At 44.2% G+C, this 14,329-nt stretch overlaps 1 protein-coding gene across 1 annotated transcript in view; it reads right to left on the minus strand.

Moving 5' to 3' along the window:
- The window catches only part of FCHSD2 (FCH and double SH3 domains 2), a 90,446-nt gene that overhangs the window by 68,443 nt on the left and 7,674 nt on the right, over nucleotides 1-14,329 (minus strand). The window contains exons 3-5 of the mRNA XM_008948912.1: nucleotides 13,228-13,361; nucleotides 11,819-11,873; nucleotides 10,901-11,029 (exon numbers count right to left, since the gene is read on the minus strand). Of these exons, the coding sequence (XP_008947160.1) occupies nucleotides 10,901-11,029; nucleotides 11,819-11,873; nucleotides 13,228-13,361 (318 nt within the window). The remainder of the gene's footprint in view (nucleotides 1-10,900; nucleotides 11,030-11,818; nucleotides 11,874-13,227; nucleotides 13,362-14,329) is intronic.

The raw sequence follows: 14,329 nt of genomic DNA on the forward strand, positions 1-14,329 counted from the left end.
AGCAGGAATATAAATGTGCAGAACTCTAGTCAGCACATATTCAACAGACTGTGAAGGAACTGAAGTTATCCAAAGCAGCACTTTGTTATCAACTGGGAAGTGTGATCTACGAGTGTTTAAAAAGAACCCTAAAGAAGGGAGCAGCATTTTGTATTATTCAACAGTTTACAGGGATCCAGAATCACAGAATCGTTTTGGTTGGAAAAGACCCTCAAGATCATCAATCCAGCCATTCCCCCAGCACTGCCAGGTCACCACTGACCCATGTCCCTCAGCATCACATCTCCACGGCTTTTCAATCTCTTGAGGGATGGGGACTCCACCACTGCCCTGGGCAGCCTGGGACAGGACTGGACAACCCTTTCAGGGAAGAAAAGGTTTCTCAAGTACAGCTTAAACCTCCCTTTGCACTACTTGGGGCCATTTCCTCTTGTCCTATCACATGTTCCTTGGGAGAAGAGAGGGAGAAAAGCCTGACCCCCACCTGGCCCCAACCTCCTTTCAAGGAGTAAGAAAGTCTTTCCTGAGCCTCCTGTTCTCCAGGCTCAACACCACCAGGTCCCTCAGAAGACTTTGCTCCAGACCCCTCACACCACAAACAGGGCCTTACTAAAGGAACTCATTTCCCCAAGGTTTTATTTGCACGTATACACACAGACTGATGTCCCTGGGAGGGAAAAAAGCCTGGAGGCAGCTACTGTGACAGCTACGATGACCATCTTCTGGAAGAATTGCATCATGTGTTGGGCAGCGGCCTCCCTTCCTACATCCTCCACTAACAGGAATGAACATGAGAAAGCAACGTGCGTCCATGGACCGTCTGGGAAGTAAAGTTCTTGTGCCCATCTGATACTGTAGATAACACAATCTATGGCTGCCTTAATTGTAATTACAAAATATTTGTGGCCTGCAGCTGACAAGGACGGGAAGTGAAACAATAGTTCTTTCACTTGCATGAATTCCCTCTACATTTTAAAGGGAGTATTACAGGATCTTTAAAGAATAGCTAGGGCTGAATTAATAAAAGAGATTTATAGAAGAACATGGAAACCTCTAGTGACTTCAAAATTATTTTATCTTAATGCTATTTTTTTTCCTTTAGGACAGAACCTCTCTTTTAGAGAAGGAATTCCCTGAGTGCTCCTAAATCACTCAAAAATGCATAAAACAATAACGTCTACAGAAAATTATTTCCTACAATGATAATATTGGTTCTGGTTGTTCTGGAGGCTACAGAAATATGCACTCATGCAAGTGGTAACCTTTTATTTATACAGGGCATGCAGTGGCCAACCATTGCTCTGACAACATTCCTGGGGCAATTTAAGACCTTCAGCTGACAAGTCAACTTACTTTTCAAGTCAAACAGGGTCACCAGAGGAAAGAACCTTTTTGCCATACACATCCTGCTGATTTCTGCACGTAAATCAAATTCTTAACCGAAAACCACCAGGTCCTCAAACTTGGGTCATTTTTATAAACACTGCCAGCCTCAGCTGGATCTTATTTTTGTTTGGAGCCTGTATTTACATTTGTTTTAAATGCTCGGGAGAAGTGGGGAATGACTCTGCTGAAAACATGGGATGTCAACTCTGCTTCACAAAAAACTCCCAACACTGCTAATAAAGAAAAACCAGGGTTCATGAACATTCTAGCACTGCTGGCTCATGCAGTTCCTCCAGCTAACGCCACAATAAAAAAAAAAAACAAACAACCCAGAAGTCAGGAGTTCCCAAACAGAATCTTCCTAACAGAAAATGTTATTTCATGAAATCACAGAATAAATAAGCTTGAAAAGGGAGATATTGGTTCAAACTCTGCTCAGAACAGAGCCAAACAGTTCAGGTTGCTCACAGCTGTGCCCAGTCAGGTTCTGAATGGCTGCTAGGTATGACATTCCTCCCCTCCCCAAGCTCCTGGTTCTGTTTGACAACCTTCACAGCAAAACTTTGTCCTTATATTTAATCAGAATTCCCTGGGTTTCAATTTGTTCTCCTCCCACCATGCCATCACCTTCAAAAAAAAAAAACCCTGGTTCAGTCTTCTGCGTATGCTCCCCACTAGGTAGTTGTAGATCATTAATCATGCAATCATAGACTGGGTTGGGTTGAAGGGACCTTTCAAGGTCATCCAGTCCAACCTCCCTGCAGTCAGCAGTGACATCTGCAGCTAGAACAGGTTGCCCAAAGCCCCATCATAGGGCTCTGAGCCCCATGCTCAGAGCATTCAGACTGCTACTGTCTCCCTTTTCTTTTCTTAGGCTGAGCAAACTCACTTTTCTCAGCATCTCCTCCTCCTTCACCACATGCTCCAGGTCCTCTGCTCACTCTTGCTGTTCCCTTGCAACAGCTCCACCACTGCTCACGTTAATCCCCATGACTGCCAGCTCATCCCTCCCAAGCCAGACAGACCTCTTCCCCTCTCAGAACTCTTTAAGACAGCACTTAAGAAAAAGCCAGGATGTCAAGATGGTACCATACCAGCTCTAATTTTAAAACTCCATCTCTCCAATTAAAAAAGCAACGCTGTAACTTGTCTTGGTATCATCACCCATGCAAAAGGAAAGAGCTGCTCAAGGGAAATCACATAACCTGAAGCTTCTACTGAAACCTGCTGTACCACAAGAATGCTGATCAAGACCACAAGCCAAATCATACAGCTGCACTTCCTCATCTTGAGCTAACTGGAAAGTCCAGAAGAAACAGGAAAGATGACTGCTACAACAATACAAAAAACCTTACTGAAACCACAAAGCCAAAAAACCAGTAAAGCACACTGGGTTTTGACACTCCCTCCAACGCAGTCCCCAAACACCAAGGGATGCACTGGGTAGGATATGAAATTAATTTTTTACAGAGTAGAGAGATTTATATAGAAATACCTGCTGCTGTTTGCTACCTTCTCAAGAAATTTTCTTTGCAAATAAAATGCAACTCACTCTCCGTAAACAGTTTGCCAATATGAAGATAACATTTGATTGCCAAATGTTGGCTGGAGTTTCTTTTTTTTTCTTGTATTATGCCCTATGATACCACTCAGGATCCTTAAAGAGTGTTTAGGACTGGAGGTTTGGCATAAAATACCTTTGAAATCTTAAGGCAGATACTCCTTAAGAGATTTCGACTTTGAAATACATGTGTTAAAAGGGAAACCTTTGAGAGCAACAGATTTGGAAAAGATACCAGAGAAACAAACTAAATTAAAATGCTTATTAAGATATTTTACGTTGTGTCAAAGACCCTGGTTTGTGTGAAGCAGAAATGAGCCCTGTGACTCATGCACCCACCTGCCCCATGCTGTAACGGAATAAACCACTCAGCTGATGTTCATGTCATCTATACAAGTCTAGAAATTGAAATCAAATTCAGTTTTAGTTCTCCCTTTCTACTAAAAATAATCCAAGAATTATTTAAGATGTTCATGACGCCTCCTTCCTTTTCAGCTCAACATTTCCTCTCTAGAAGTTGCTTTATAAAATCATGTTCTGAGGTGGTTCATGAGAGGAACTTACAGAGTAGAGCAGAAACAAATGAAATGCAGTAATAATAAGGTTTCTAAAATGACAGCTACCAAAACAGCCCAGAATTTACTTCAACCATCGTCTAACACTTCCTTCTGACCTCAGTTTAAACTTCTGCAGAAACCTGAGCACCAGAAGGCAGTTGGGTTTGCAGACTCGACCTTACCAACCAGGTGAGGCAACTGCTCCAAAGCAAAGAAAGAAACACTACAATGCTTAAAAAAAATATATATATATATTGACTACAGAGATTGAAATGTAAAGCTCAGGCCAGTGGCATAACTTTGTTATACCCAGACGTAAATTCTGGACAAAAGGGACAGGTACAGAAAAAGGGAACAGGAATAAAAGTTTTCTAAAGAGCAATCTTGAAGGGTTTTGCTTCTCCTTTACTGCTTAACTGATGAAACAGGATGGTGCTGCAGAAACAGCTCTCGATTCTTTTAAGAATGCTGGAAGCCTTTTGTAGTTTCTCCCTGAGCATCCCTGTCCTGCTTGTGATGCCTTTCAGGGTTACAAACACCCTGTAGTGAATCGCTTCTTCTTTTCTGCATAAAAACATCACAAAATAAAGGCACATATTCTAAACTACTGAAAATGATCAGAAGCTGGATGCCACCAGGAATCCTGCCAATGAAAAGTCCATTTGTTCCCTGTTGCAGCAAACTATATAAGTCCATGATGGACCTTTGTGATTCATTTGTCCCAGGACAGACTCAGATACAGGGAACAGAACCAACGGGGGCTTCATGTGAACATGGAGACATCCAAGGTGTCTCCAGCCCAACACGTGTTCCCAACAAGAGTTTGGCAAACACCTTGTGCCAGCACAGACCAACATTTGCTGCAAAAATCTCACCCCTCCTCCTTTCTCTCAACAATATTATGAACCTTTATTGGATTTTATTGCTTATAAACCACCAATGACCACGCCATTGGCCAGGCTGTTGGCAAGCCTAGGTGAGCACCAACATTACCTGTCTGTGGTCACTTCAATTTGCACAGGATGCAGGAACCCAGCTTTGCTGTACACACCCTGTAATGAACTTCACACTTTTGCCTTATTCACTAACTAGGAGTCAAGGGACATGTAGCAAGTTCTTGACAGTTGGGTACTATAAAACTGAAGGCATAATTATAAAATTACAGCTTGGCTACATGTGTAGGAAACTCCTTCAGAAAAGTCATAGAAATTGCTGCCTTTGGATCAAGTGTCACTAATGAAGACCAAGGTTTTCGCAAATTCAAATGAAAGGTAATTGCATACAAGAAAAAAAACAGAGAGGAACAGACAGATCAGCTTATTAATTTAAATCCACTACTGAGGATCACAGATAATTTTTGTTGGATCAAAATCTAAGATCATCAAGTCGAACTGTTCCCCCAGCACTGCCAGGTCCCCACTGACCCATGTCCCTCAGCACCACATCTCCACAGCTTGGAAGCCCCTCCAGGGATGGGGACTCCACCACTGCCCTGGACAGCCTGGCACAGCCCTGCACAACCCTCAAGGGCAACAAATTGTTCCTCAGGGCCAACCTCAGCCTCTCCTGGAGCAACCTGAGGCCAGTTATACTTGTCCTGTCACTTCTTACTTGGGAGAAGAGCCCAACCCCCACCTGGCTCCAGCCTCCTGTCAGGGAGCTGTGGAGAGCCAGAAGGTCTCCCCTGAGCCTCCACAGCTCCAGGCTCAGCACCCCCAGCTCCCTCAGCTGCTCCTCACCATGCTTGGGCTCTAGACCCTTCCCCAGCAGCTTGGTTGCACTTCTCCATGCTCCAGCCCCTCAAGGTCCTTCTGGGAGGGAGGGGCCCAAAACTGACCTCAGGGTTCAAGATGCAACTTCCCCAGTGCCCAGTCCAGGAGGACAATCCCTACCCTGCTCCTGCTGGCTCCACCAGTGCTGATCCAAGCCAGGATGCTGGTGGCCTTCTTGGCCACCTGGGCACATGCTGCCTCATCTCCAGTTGGCTGTCAACCAGCCCCCCAGGTCCTTTCCCTGGGGCATTTTCCAGGTGATCTGCCCCAACCTTGAGCACTTCCAGGGGTTGTTGTGACCCAAGGGCAGGACCCGGCCCTTGGCCTGGTTGAACCTCCTCCCACTGGCCTCAGACCATGGATCCGCCCTGGCCAGGTCCCTCTGCAAGTTGTCCAACCCTCCAGCAGACCAACACTCTCACACAACTCGGTGTCATCTGCAGACTCATGGAGGGTCCCTCAATCTCCTTGTCCAGATCACTAATAAAGCCAATAAAGAGAACTGGCCCTGCACAGAGCCCTGGGGAACACAGTGTGCACACACTGAAAGCAAAGTTTCTAGTCTCTAGGAGAGAGAGCACTGGCTGCACATGCAGATGCCCCAAAATGATGGCTTCAGAGGTTGCTACGTTACAACTCAAACTCAAAGACAACAGCAGGGAGCGTTTCATGGCCAGAAACTGGTTCCATTCCACTCAAGCCAACCTCAGCTTCAAAGAAGCCAGATGCCAATGACTCTCACCAACCAAACCCAGACAGGACAATTCTCCTGTTATGTGACAGGGTCACAGAACTAGAAAAACACAGAAAGCTACAATTCTTCAGTGAGATCCATATTGATGCTCTCCAAAGGTGCAGTTCCAAGTAACCATCAATTTATACCCACATGCCATTTAAAACAACCCTTCCAGACAAAGGATATATAAGATCTGTTGCTAAAAAAAGAAAAAAAAATTTTTTTTTTGCTCAGTTTCCATATGATTTCTAATGGCTCTATTGTAAAACTGCTACTTAGCTCAGGATCCAGGAGATTTTGAAGACAGGGGAGGTGGGGCTGGTCTGCTTGAAAGCAGCTCTGCAAAGAAGGAGCTGGAAGTGCTGGTGGGCAACAGGTTCACCAGAAGCCAGCAATGGGCCCTTATGGTCAAGAAGGCCAATGGTCTCCTGGGGTGCATGAAGAAGAATGTGGCCAGCAGGTTGAGGGAAATTCTCCTCTCCTTCCCCTTTGCCCTGGTGAGGCCACCTCTGGAGTACTGGGCCCAGTGCTGGGCTCCCCAGTTCCAGAGAGGTCAGGAGCTACAGGAGGGAGTCCAGTGGAGGCTGCAAAGCTGCTGAGGGGCCTGGAGCATCTCTGTGCCAGGACAGGCTGAGAGCCCTGGGGCTGCTGAGCTGCAGAAGAGAAGCCTCAGAGGGGATCTGTTCAATGATGGTCAAGAGATAAAGGGCCCCAGGGGGCAAGAGGCTGGGGCCAGACTCCTGTCAGTGGTGCCCAGCGACAGGACAAGGGGCAACGGGCACCAATTCCGCCTGAGCAGGAGGAGAAACTTCTTTGGGGGGAGGGTGGCCGAGCCTGGAGCAGGCTGCCCAGAGAGGCTGTGGAGTCTCCTGCTCTGGAGAGATTCCAAACCCACCTGGCTGTGATCCTGGGCACCCTGCTGTGGGTGACCTGCTGGAGCAGGGGGGCTGAAGGAGATGAGAGGTCGCTTCCAACCCCACCATGCTGGGACTCTGTTATATCATACTGTATGGATTGTGTGGGTTAAGGTAATCTCATCTGTACAGAATGCAGATGATCACTAACTTGCATAGAAACCAGGACCTTGCCAGCATGTCTCCTTCCCTTCTACACTCCAAGTATTTACTTTAATCCCACATCTTCTTTATCTCTTCATCAGTTATTAATCCATGAGGAAAAACCCTCACTGCCCTACCTGTCACAATGTTGCCTGTTTATGTCAGCAGACCCTGAGTTGGAAGTTTGTTAAGAACTCCCAGGAAATCTAAGACATTAAATCAGATGACTCACCCTCATGCCCCGGCTTACTGACTCCTTCTAGATCTCTTTTTGAAGGACACTTTCCTTCTGCAAAAACTTGTGTTGATTGATTGTTTCCATTGTGTGATATCCATCTGCATGTGAGCTGACTCCATCCACCACTGCTTGTTCTCCACCAGCCTGCCTGGCAGGGAAGTGAGATTTCTTCCTCTATACATAACGGGGCCTTTCCTGGAGCCTTTTCCAAAGGCTGGGCCACATTTGTAGCTTTCTGTTGGCATGGCACTGTGGTGAGTTTTAGCATAAGATTTACAGACTGTTGTTTATATTTAAGCAGTTTCATTTTTGAATTTATATCAGAGCTCTTAGAATTATAGACTGGTTTCGGTTGGAAGGGAACTTCCAAGGTCATCTAGTCCAATCTCCTTGCACTGAGCAGGGACATCTGCAACTAGAGCAGGTTGCTCAGAGCCCTGGCCAACCTCCCCTGGAATGGTTCCAGGGATGGGGCAGCGACCACCTCTCAGGGCAGCCTGGGCCAGGGGCTCACCACCCTCAGCACCCAAAAATTTCTTCCTTCTATGTAATCTGAATCTCCCCTCTTGGAGGGAGGACACCCTTTGTCCTGTCCCAACAGGCCCTGCTCAGAAGTCCCCCCTCCAGCTTTCTGAGAGGCCCATGGAAGTCCTGTCAGGCCCCCAGGGGGTCTCCCCAGCTGGAGCCTTCTCCTCTGCAGGCTGCCCAAGCCCAACTCTCTCCTGCTGGGCTCCCAGTAGAGGGGTTCCCCCCTCGGCTCATTGCTGGGGCTCCTCTGGCCCTGCTCCAGCAGGTCCCTGTCTCTGCTGTGCTGAGGACTCCAGAGCTGCCCCAGCACTGCAGGGGGGTCTCCCCAGAGCGGGGCAGAGGGGCAGGATCCCCTCCCTGCCCTGCTGCCCACTCTGCTGGGGGGCAGCCCAGGCTGCTGGGGGCTTCTGGGCTGCGAGCACACGGGGCCAGGTCCTGGCCAGCTCCTCACCCACAGCACCCCCATGGCCTTCTCCCCAGAAGGATCATCCCCCAGCCTGGGCTGGGACTGGGGGTTGCCCCAATCCATGTTCAGGACCTTGCCCTTGGCCACGTTGAACCCCATGAGGTTCACCTGGGTTCACATCTCCAGCTTGTCCAGGTCCATCTGGATGGATCCCATCCCTCACACGTCAGCCTCACCACTCAGCCTGGTGTCATCCTGGGTGAATGCAGTTGGAGCCCAGTGATGCATTACACTTGAGGACTTCCCCCACCTCTTCTAAAACACACTCAGTAGCCCGTTCAGTCTGAGACCTTGCCCCTGCACTACCATCTCCCTTGTTCCAAAGCAGGACCTTGTCACATGGACATGTGGGTGCGCTCCCACGTTTTTGCTCGTGAACAACAGTGCGAACCCCCTGACTTTACTGTTCTTCATTAAGAACACTGTTGTTTACCAGACGAGAAAATTCAACCATAAATATGTGAGAAAGATGCAGGAAAAGAACCCTGAAAGTTGTCCTTTTCTTTCCAAGTAGTTTGGCTTGATTGAAGTACTTGCAACTTAGGTTTTCCATAAACCACAATTATTTATATAGAAGAACAGCCTGCACAGAGAGGTGTCTTTATTAAAAAAAAAAAAAAAGGGAAAAAATTTATGTTGAAAAAAGCTTCAAAACAAGTTCTACAAAAGACAGGACCGGACAATAGGGAGGCCAAGAGCTGGGTAAAGAAACCACTGCCTATGAGCAGCAGCTTTAGCAGATGGACCCCATGGATGTAGGACAACTACAGACAACAGCACACAGGCAGAGGAATGGCACCAGCATGACTTTCCTTTCCACTGTTGTATTTTGTAAGTCTTTCAAAAAGGAGCCAACATTTTTTACTGGGATGTTTTATTGCACCTTCGAAGAGCCCACAGTCCTGGGGAACCCGCAGGTTTCTCATGTCCCCGTACAAAGAGCCCACAGCATCCAAAAGATGTGTTTACGGAAACTCCAAGAGATGAAGGGGCTGCCTAGGTGACTAGGTGCTGAGTTTGAGACACACAAAACTCAGCCAGACATGCAGAGGGAACGAGAATCCCTCTGCTGGGGTTATGTTACAACGCCCTGAGACGAGCGTAGCCACAACCCACCAGAGCCTGTCATCATCCTACCTGGGCCACCTCCCTGTTTTTATGCTAGTTCAAATGTCCTTTTGGTTTGTTGTTGTGAACGTGTTAAAATTTACTTCTGGCACTGCTTCCAAGTAAGAGCATTAACTGCTGACAGCCAACCATGCATGCAAGTATGGAATTATCTTATGTAAGCATCAATTAATAACTTTATCTCCAGCATTAGAAGGAAATACTTTAGAACCATTTCCATGTACTGAACATTTCATCAGCACCAAAATTTGTGGTTTACTGATAGAAAAGCACAAGCACACATACAGGCAGGGCAAAGACAGGGCTGCTGCCTCCAGGACTGTCAACCCAGATCTGATTCAGCCTTCCAGGAAGTCAGACATTTGACATAGCACTGGATTTGTAACACGGGCTGCGATTCACTCTAAGAGGCAAACACATTTTGCCCAAGGAGGGGTTAACTTAGTCAAGATAGAATGGAATTACAGGTCACAATCCCTTGGAGGCCTCGTTTGGTCCTCTCATTTTCCACCTCAGTGACCTGCTTTTCAGATCAATAGATTGCTTTTTTTTTTCTCCTGGTATGTAAAAGCACGCTGATAATACAGGGATTTGTTATAATACAGTGATAGTTCCTCAATAAAGCAATTTAAAACACAAATTACAGGGTTCTAAGTCACCATGCCTAATGGCATCAGCTGGAAAGAGTCTGCAGATAGCAAATTTCAATGAACTTTGAAAATGTCAATATATGAAACGCAACTGCATATAGTGTGAACTAGGTTTAAATAACCTATTTTACAGATTTTACAATTTATCTGCAGCTACCTAAGTTACAGGACAAATGTTCCTTTAAGTAATTCCAGGATGATATTAAAAGAAAAAATCCAACCTGTGGGCAATCACATTTGAACTTTTTAAGTATGTAATTTCCTATGAGTTCAAGTATCTGCTCTTGGCTGCACTTGGCCAGCTGCCACATGAGAGAACAGTGATGATCACTTGGCAGTCTCTAAAATTCAAAGATTGAAACCAAGATACTTAACTATTTAATGATTATACTGTCATTAATCATAGCATTAAAAAAATGTTCTGATCAGATAATTGGATACAAAAGAAAGGATTATGGGAGATGCTGCTGAAGAACTAAAGCTTCAATGTACTTAAGGTTGACTACAAACCAAAAATACAGGTCTCTCTTTACTTGAGGTCTTTATTCAAGGAACTCAATTCCTTTATCCAAGTGTATTTTTCAGAAGAAAAAAAGAATTAAAAACCAAAGGTGACAACTGAGCTTTGGGGCTTGATAAACCGTACAAAGTATCTTATACTCTCTTGTGGGATCTGTCTGCTGCCCTGCACTCTCACCCGTTGTAGGATACTGAAAAGTCAACGCTCCTGTCACAAAGACACCCAAGATTTTCTATTTGACTCATTTTACTTTCTGGATTTCCCCCTTCCCAGCTCACGTAGATAGATCAGCTTCCTTACCTTCATAATGTTTACTAAGTCAGTTTGATAATAGCGATCTTGGTGTGCATTAGCAGCTGCTAAAGTGAGAAGATAATCATTCCTCGCGTGGATAGCCTTGGAATTGCACTCGGATCGTCGTGCTTTTAACTACAACAAGAAATGGAAGTTAAAAGACAGGTACTAATGAGAAGTTAATTGACCAAATGTATTAATAATGAATTAACATATAGTTGTATGTATTAATATAGTCAAAACTTCAAGGGATTAATAGCTTAAGAGTTTTGTTAATGGTAAGAGGATTTTTCTCCCACGCCGTTGTAATTTCATGTGCTGCCCTCAAAGAACAGTTAGAACTCACACTAGAAAAAACTGCCATGTAAACTTGGTAATTCTTGAATTCTTGCCCCTCAAATCCTGGGTTCAGTTTTGGGCCCCTCACTCTAAGAAGGACCTTGAGGGGCTGGAACATGGCCAGAGCAGGTCCTTCTGGCTCTCCACAACTCCCTGAAAGGAGGATGGAGCCAGGTGGGGATTGGTCTCTTCTCCCAAGGAACAAGGGACAGGACAACAGGAAACAGCCTCAGGTTTACCCAAGGGAGGTTTAAGTTGGGCATGAGGAACAATTCCTCCCTCTCAAGCATTGTCTAGGACTGTGCCAAGCTGCCCAGGGCAGTGGTGGAGTCCACATCCCTGGAGGGGTTTCCAAGCTGTGGAGATATAGTGCTGAAGGACATGGGTTAGTGGGGACCTGGGTTAACAGTTGGATTTAATGCTTTTAAAGTTCTTTTCCCATCAAAATGATTCTATCATTCTGCACTCTGCTCAATCTGCCTTCTGAACTGTCAGTCATCTCTGGATTCCAGACAACTTCGGTCATATTCCTCATGGCATTAGCTGCAAAGCTTGATTATAAGAAACAAAGTTTTTTACACTCACCTTTACACTTGCTTTCTGCAAGCTTATTCTTGACTGAAAAAGACTAAGTTTGGACCTGAAACAAAAATTCAAAGAAGACATTACTGTCTTATACCACTTCTACAAAAGTACAGGATAAACAAGCCACCAACCTTCACTTCTTCAAAATTTTATTCTAAATAAATTTTTATGCCTGAATTTTTATTTTTATCATTTTAAGTGATTTTAAGTGAATTACAACAAATGCTGAGCTACATCAACAGTACCTTCACTGCATATTCTGAAATCTTTTGCACAGCTTACCCCAATTTTGGAACAAAATTTAAAGACATCATGAAAGGTGATCATGAAAGGTGATGGGGTGGTGGCTGCAACACAAGTTATTTTGGTGTTTGATGGATATTGAGTTAGTCCTTGAAACGCAAAATGCTATAAATTTGAACAATTGGTCGTCTGAAGGAGTATTAATGCAAAATTATTAGTAATTATATTCCAGGTAGCTGGAGGAGTATCCTTGTACACACACCTATTTTTAAAAGCAGAATTGGTCTGATTGTCATGTTCAGATTAATAAAACTGAAATTTGTGAAGTACTTCATTAACTATTTGAAAGACGGTGGTTCATGAAGTGAGTAGGAAAACAGAATTAAGCAAATAGCTATTTTAATCTGGTCAATACTGCAGTACAAATCTTGCTCCAAATTCCCAAGCTCATTTGGGTTTTTTTTGGTTGTTTGTCTGGTTTTCCTTTCTTCAAGTATTATAGGTAATCCTTAATTTCTCCTTTTCATCATCCAGCCCTCATAAAGTGAAAGACAGATATATTCTCTAATGAAACCATACTTTCTTTTCATACCCCAAGAACAATTCTGAGTAATTTATAAATTAATAAATAAATAATTTTGTAAAAAAACAGGGTGGGGTAAGCTCCAATAAGAGAGGTCAAACTTCAGCCTGAAAACATGAGCTGCTTGCTTTCCTGTAAGGAAGGAAATCAACCTCTTTAGGATGTCATAAACCCTAAAGCCTCAAAAATGCATCTTCAGAAATGGAAAACAGTGTCCCATCCCCTCTCCCCCTCCAAACAGACTGATACCAAATTTGAGATCTGGGGAGAGAAAAGGAACGAAGCAGCTTTTAATATCAAAATGAGTGCCACTGTCCTTAGAAAATGTCAAATGAAAGCAGTTCCTTTAACTTCCTTCCTAAAGAAACCAGCCTATAGAAGTTACACTTTACTATCAGGGTAGTAGCATGCTTGAAATGGTTACAAAAATGTATATAAGCAAAATGAAGGAAAAATTGGCACAAGCTCACTGAAAGCTATTCTCTTCCTGCTAAAATAATACCAAGTGTAAAAATCTAATAGAAGTACAAATCTGCTTTATACATGGACAATTATTTATCCATATGCTATTACAAAAACATACTTGGCCTCAATATCAGCTTTCTCCCGCACGGCCTGAGCCATCTGTTCAGTCTCAAAATATTTCTTTTTGCCTTTAGCTAAATCTTTTACTGTCTCTTGTAATTCAGCTTGGATCCTTGTCAGTTGGTCCACGCACTGAAAAAAAAAAAGCATTCAGGAAAAAAAGCATTAGTATGGCTTTCTTTTTTGTATCCAAATATCATCATCATCTTATTGCTCTTAATTACATTTTATATGGAGCAACGCAGTCTCCAAGTCACTCCTGGTCAATTATTCACATCTTTCTCTTAAAGCTGATTGGAACATAAAACTATATTTCTTTCTTTCTTTCTGCTGCTGTTTAACTATTCAAATTAAACAAAAACTTGCAAATTAAACATAAAGACTTGAAAGCTTTGGATGAGGTAATTCACTGAAATAATTGGAATACAACTGGGAAAAATCCAAAGGCAATCTTCTGGAGGTGATACAAACAATGATTAATTTTTCCTCCTTTGAAATTTAAACACCAAGATAAAAGCAACCAGGTAAAACACAACAGCAACAAGAATAATCAGATAAACATTATTTTAAGAGCTTATTTTTCTTAACCTACTTCTAGAGCCTTCCAGCAAATGGGGTTGTATCAGAAATCAGTGTCATTCACAAAGAAAACTTAGAGGCTTAAAATCCATAGCAAGCTAGTCAAGAAGGGAAAATAATTGCATCCATTTTCCATATGACTCAATGAGTGTGGAAACATTTATTTTAATATATAAAAAAATAAATTCAAAGGAATAGCAGAAAAAATACTGTAATGATTTTGGCTGGGAGAGTGTTAATTTTCTACATAGTAGCTGGTGTGGTGCTATGTGGTTTGGATCTGTGACCAGTGAGGTGTTCACAACATAGGGCTGCTTTAGTTATTGCTGAGCTGGGCTTACCCAGTCCTAAGGTCTTCTCTGTTCCTCCTGCTGCCCTGCAGTGGGTGGGCGGGGGTCCTGCCCTTGGGTCACAACAACCCCTGCAGCCCTCCAGGCTGGGGCAGATCACCTGGAAAGTGCCTGCTGGAAAAGACCCTGGGGGGGTTAGTGGGCAGGCAGCTGTAAATGAGGCAGCATGTG

Source organism: Merops nubicus, unplaced genomic scaffold, assembly GCF_000691845.1.
Source record: "Merops nubicus isolate BGI_N331 unplaced genomic scaffold, ASM69184v1 scaffold2901, whole genome shotgun sequence".
Taxonomy (NCBI): Eukaryota; Metazoa; Chordata; class Aves; order Coraciiformes; family Meropidae; genus Merops; species Merops nubicus.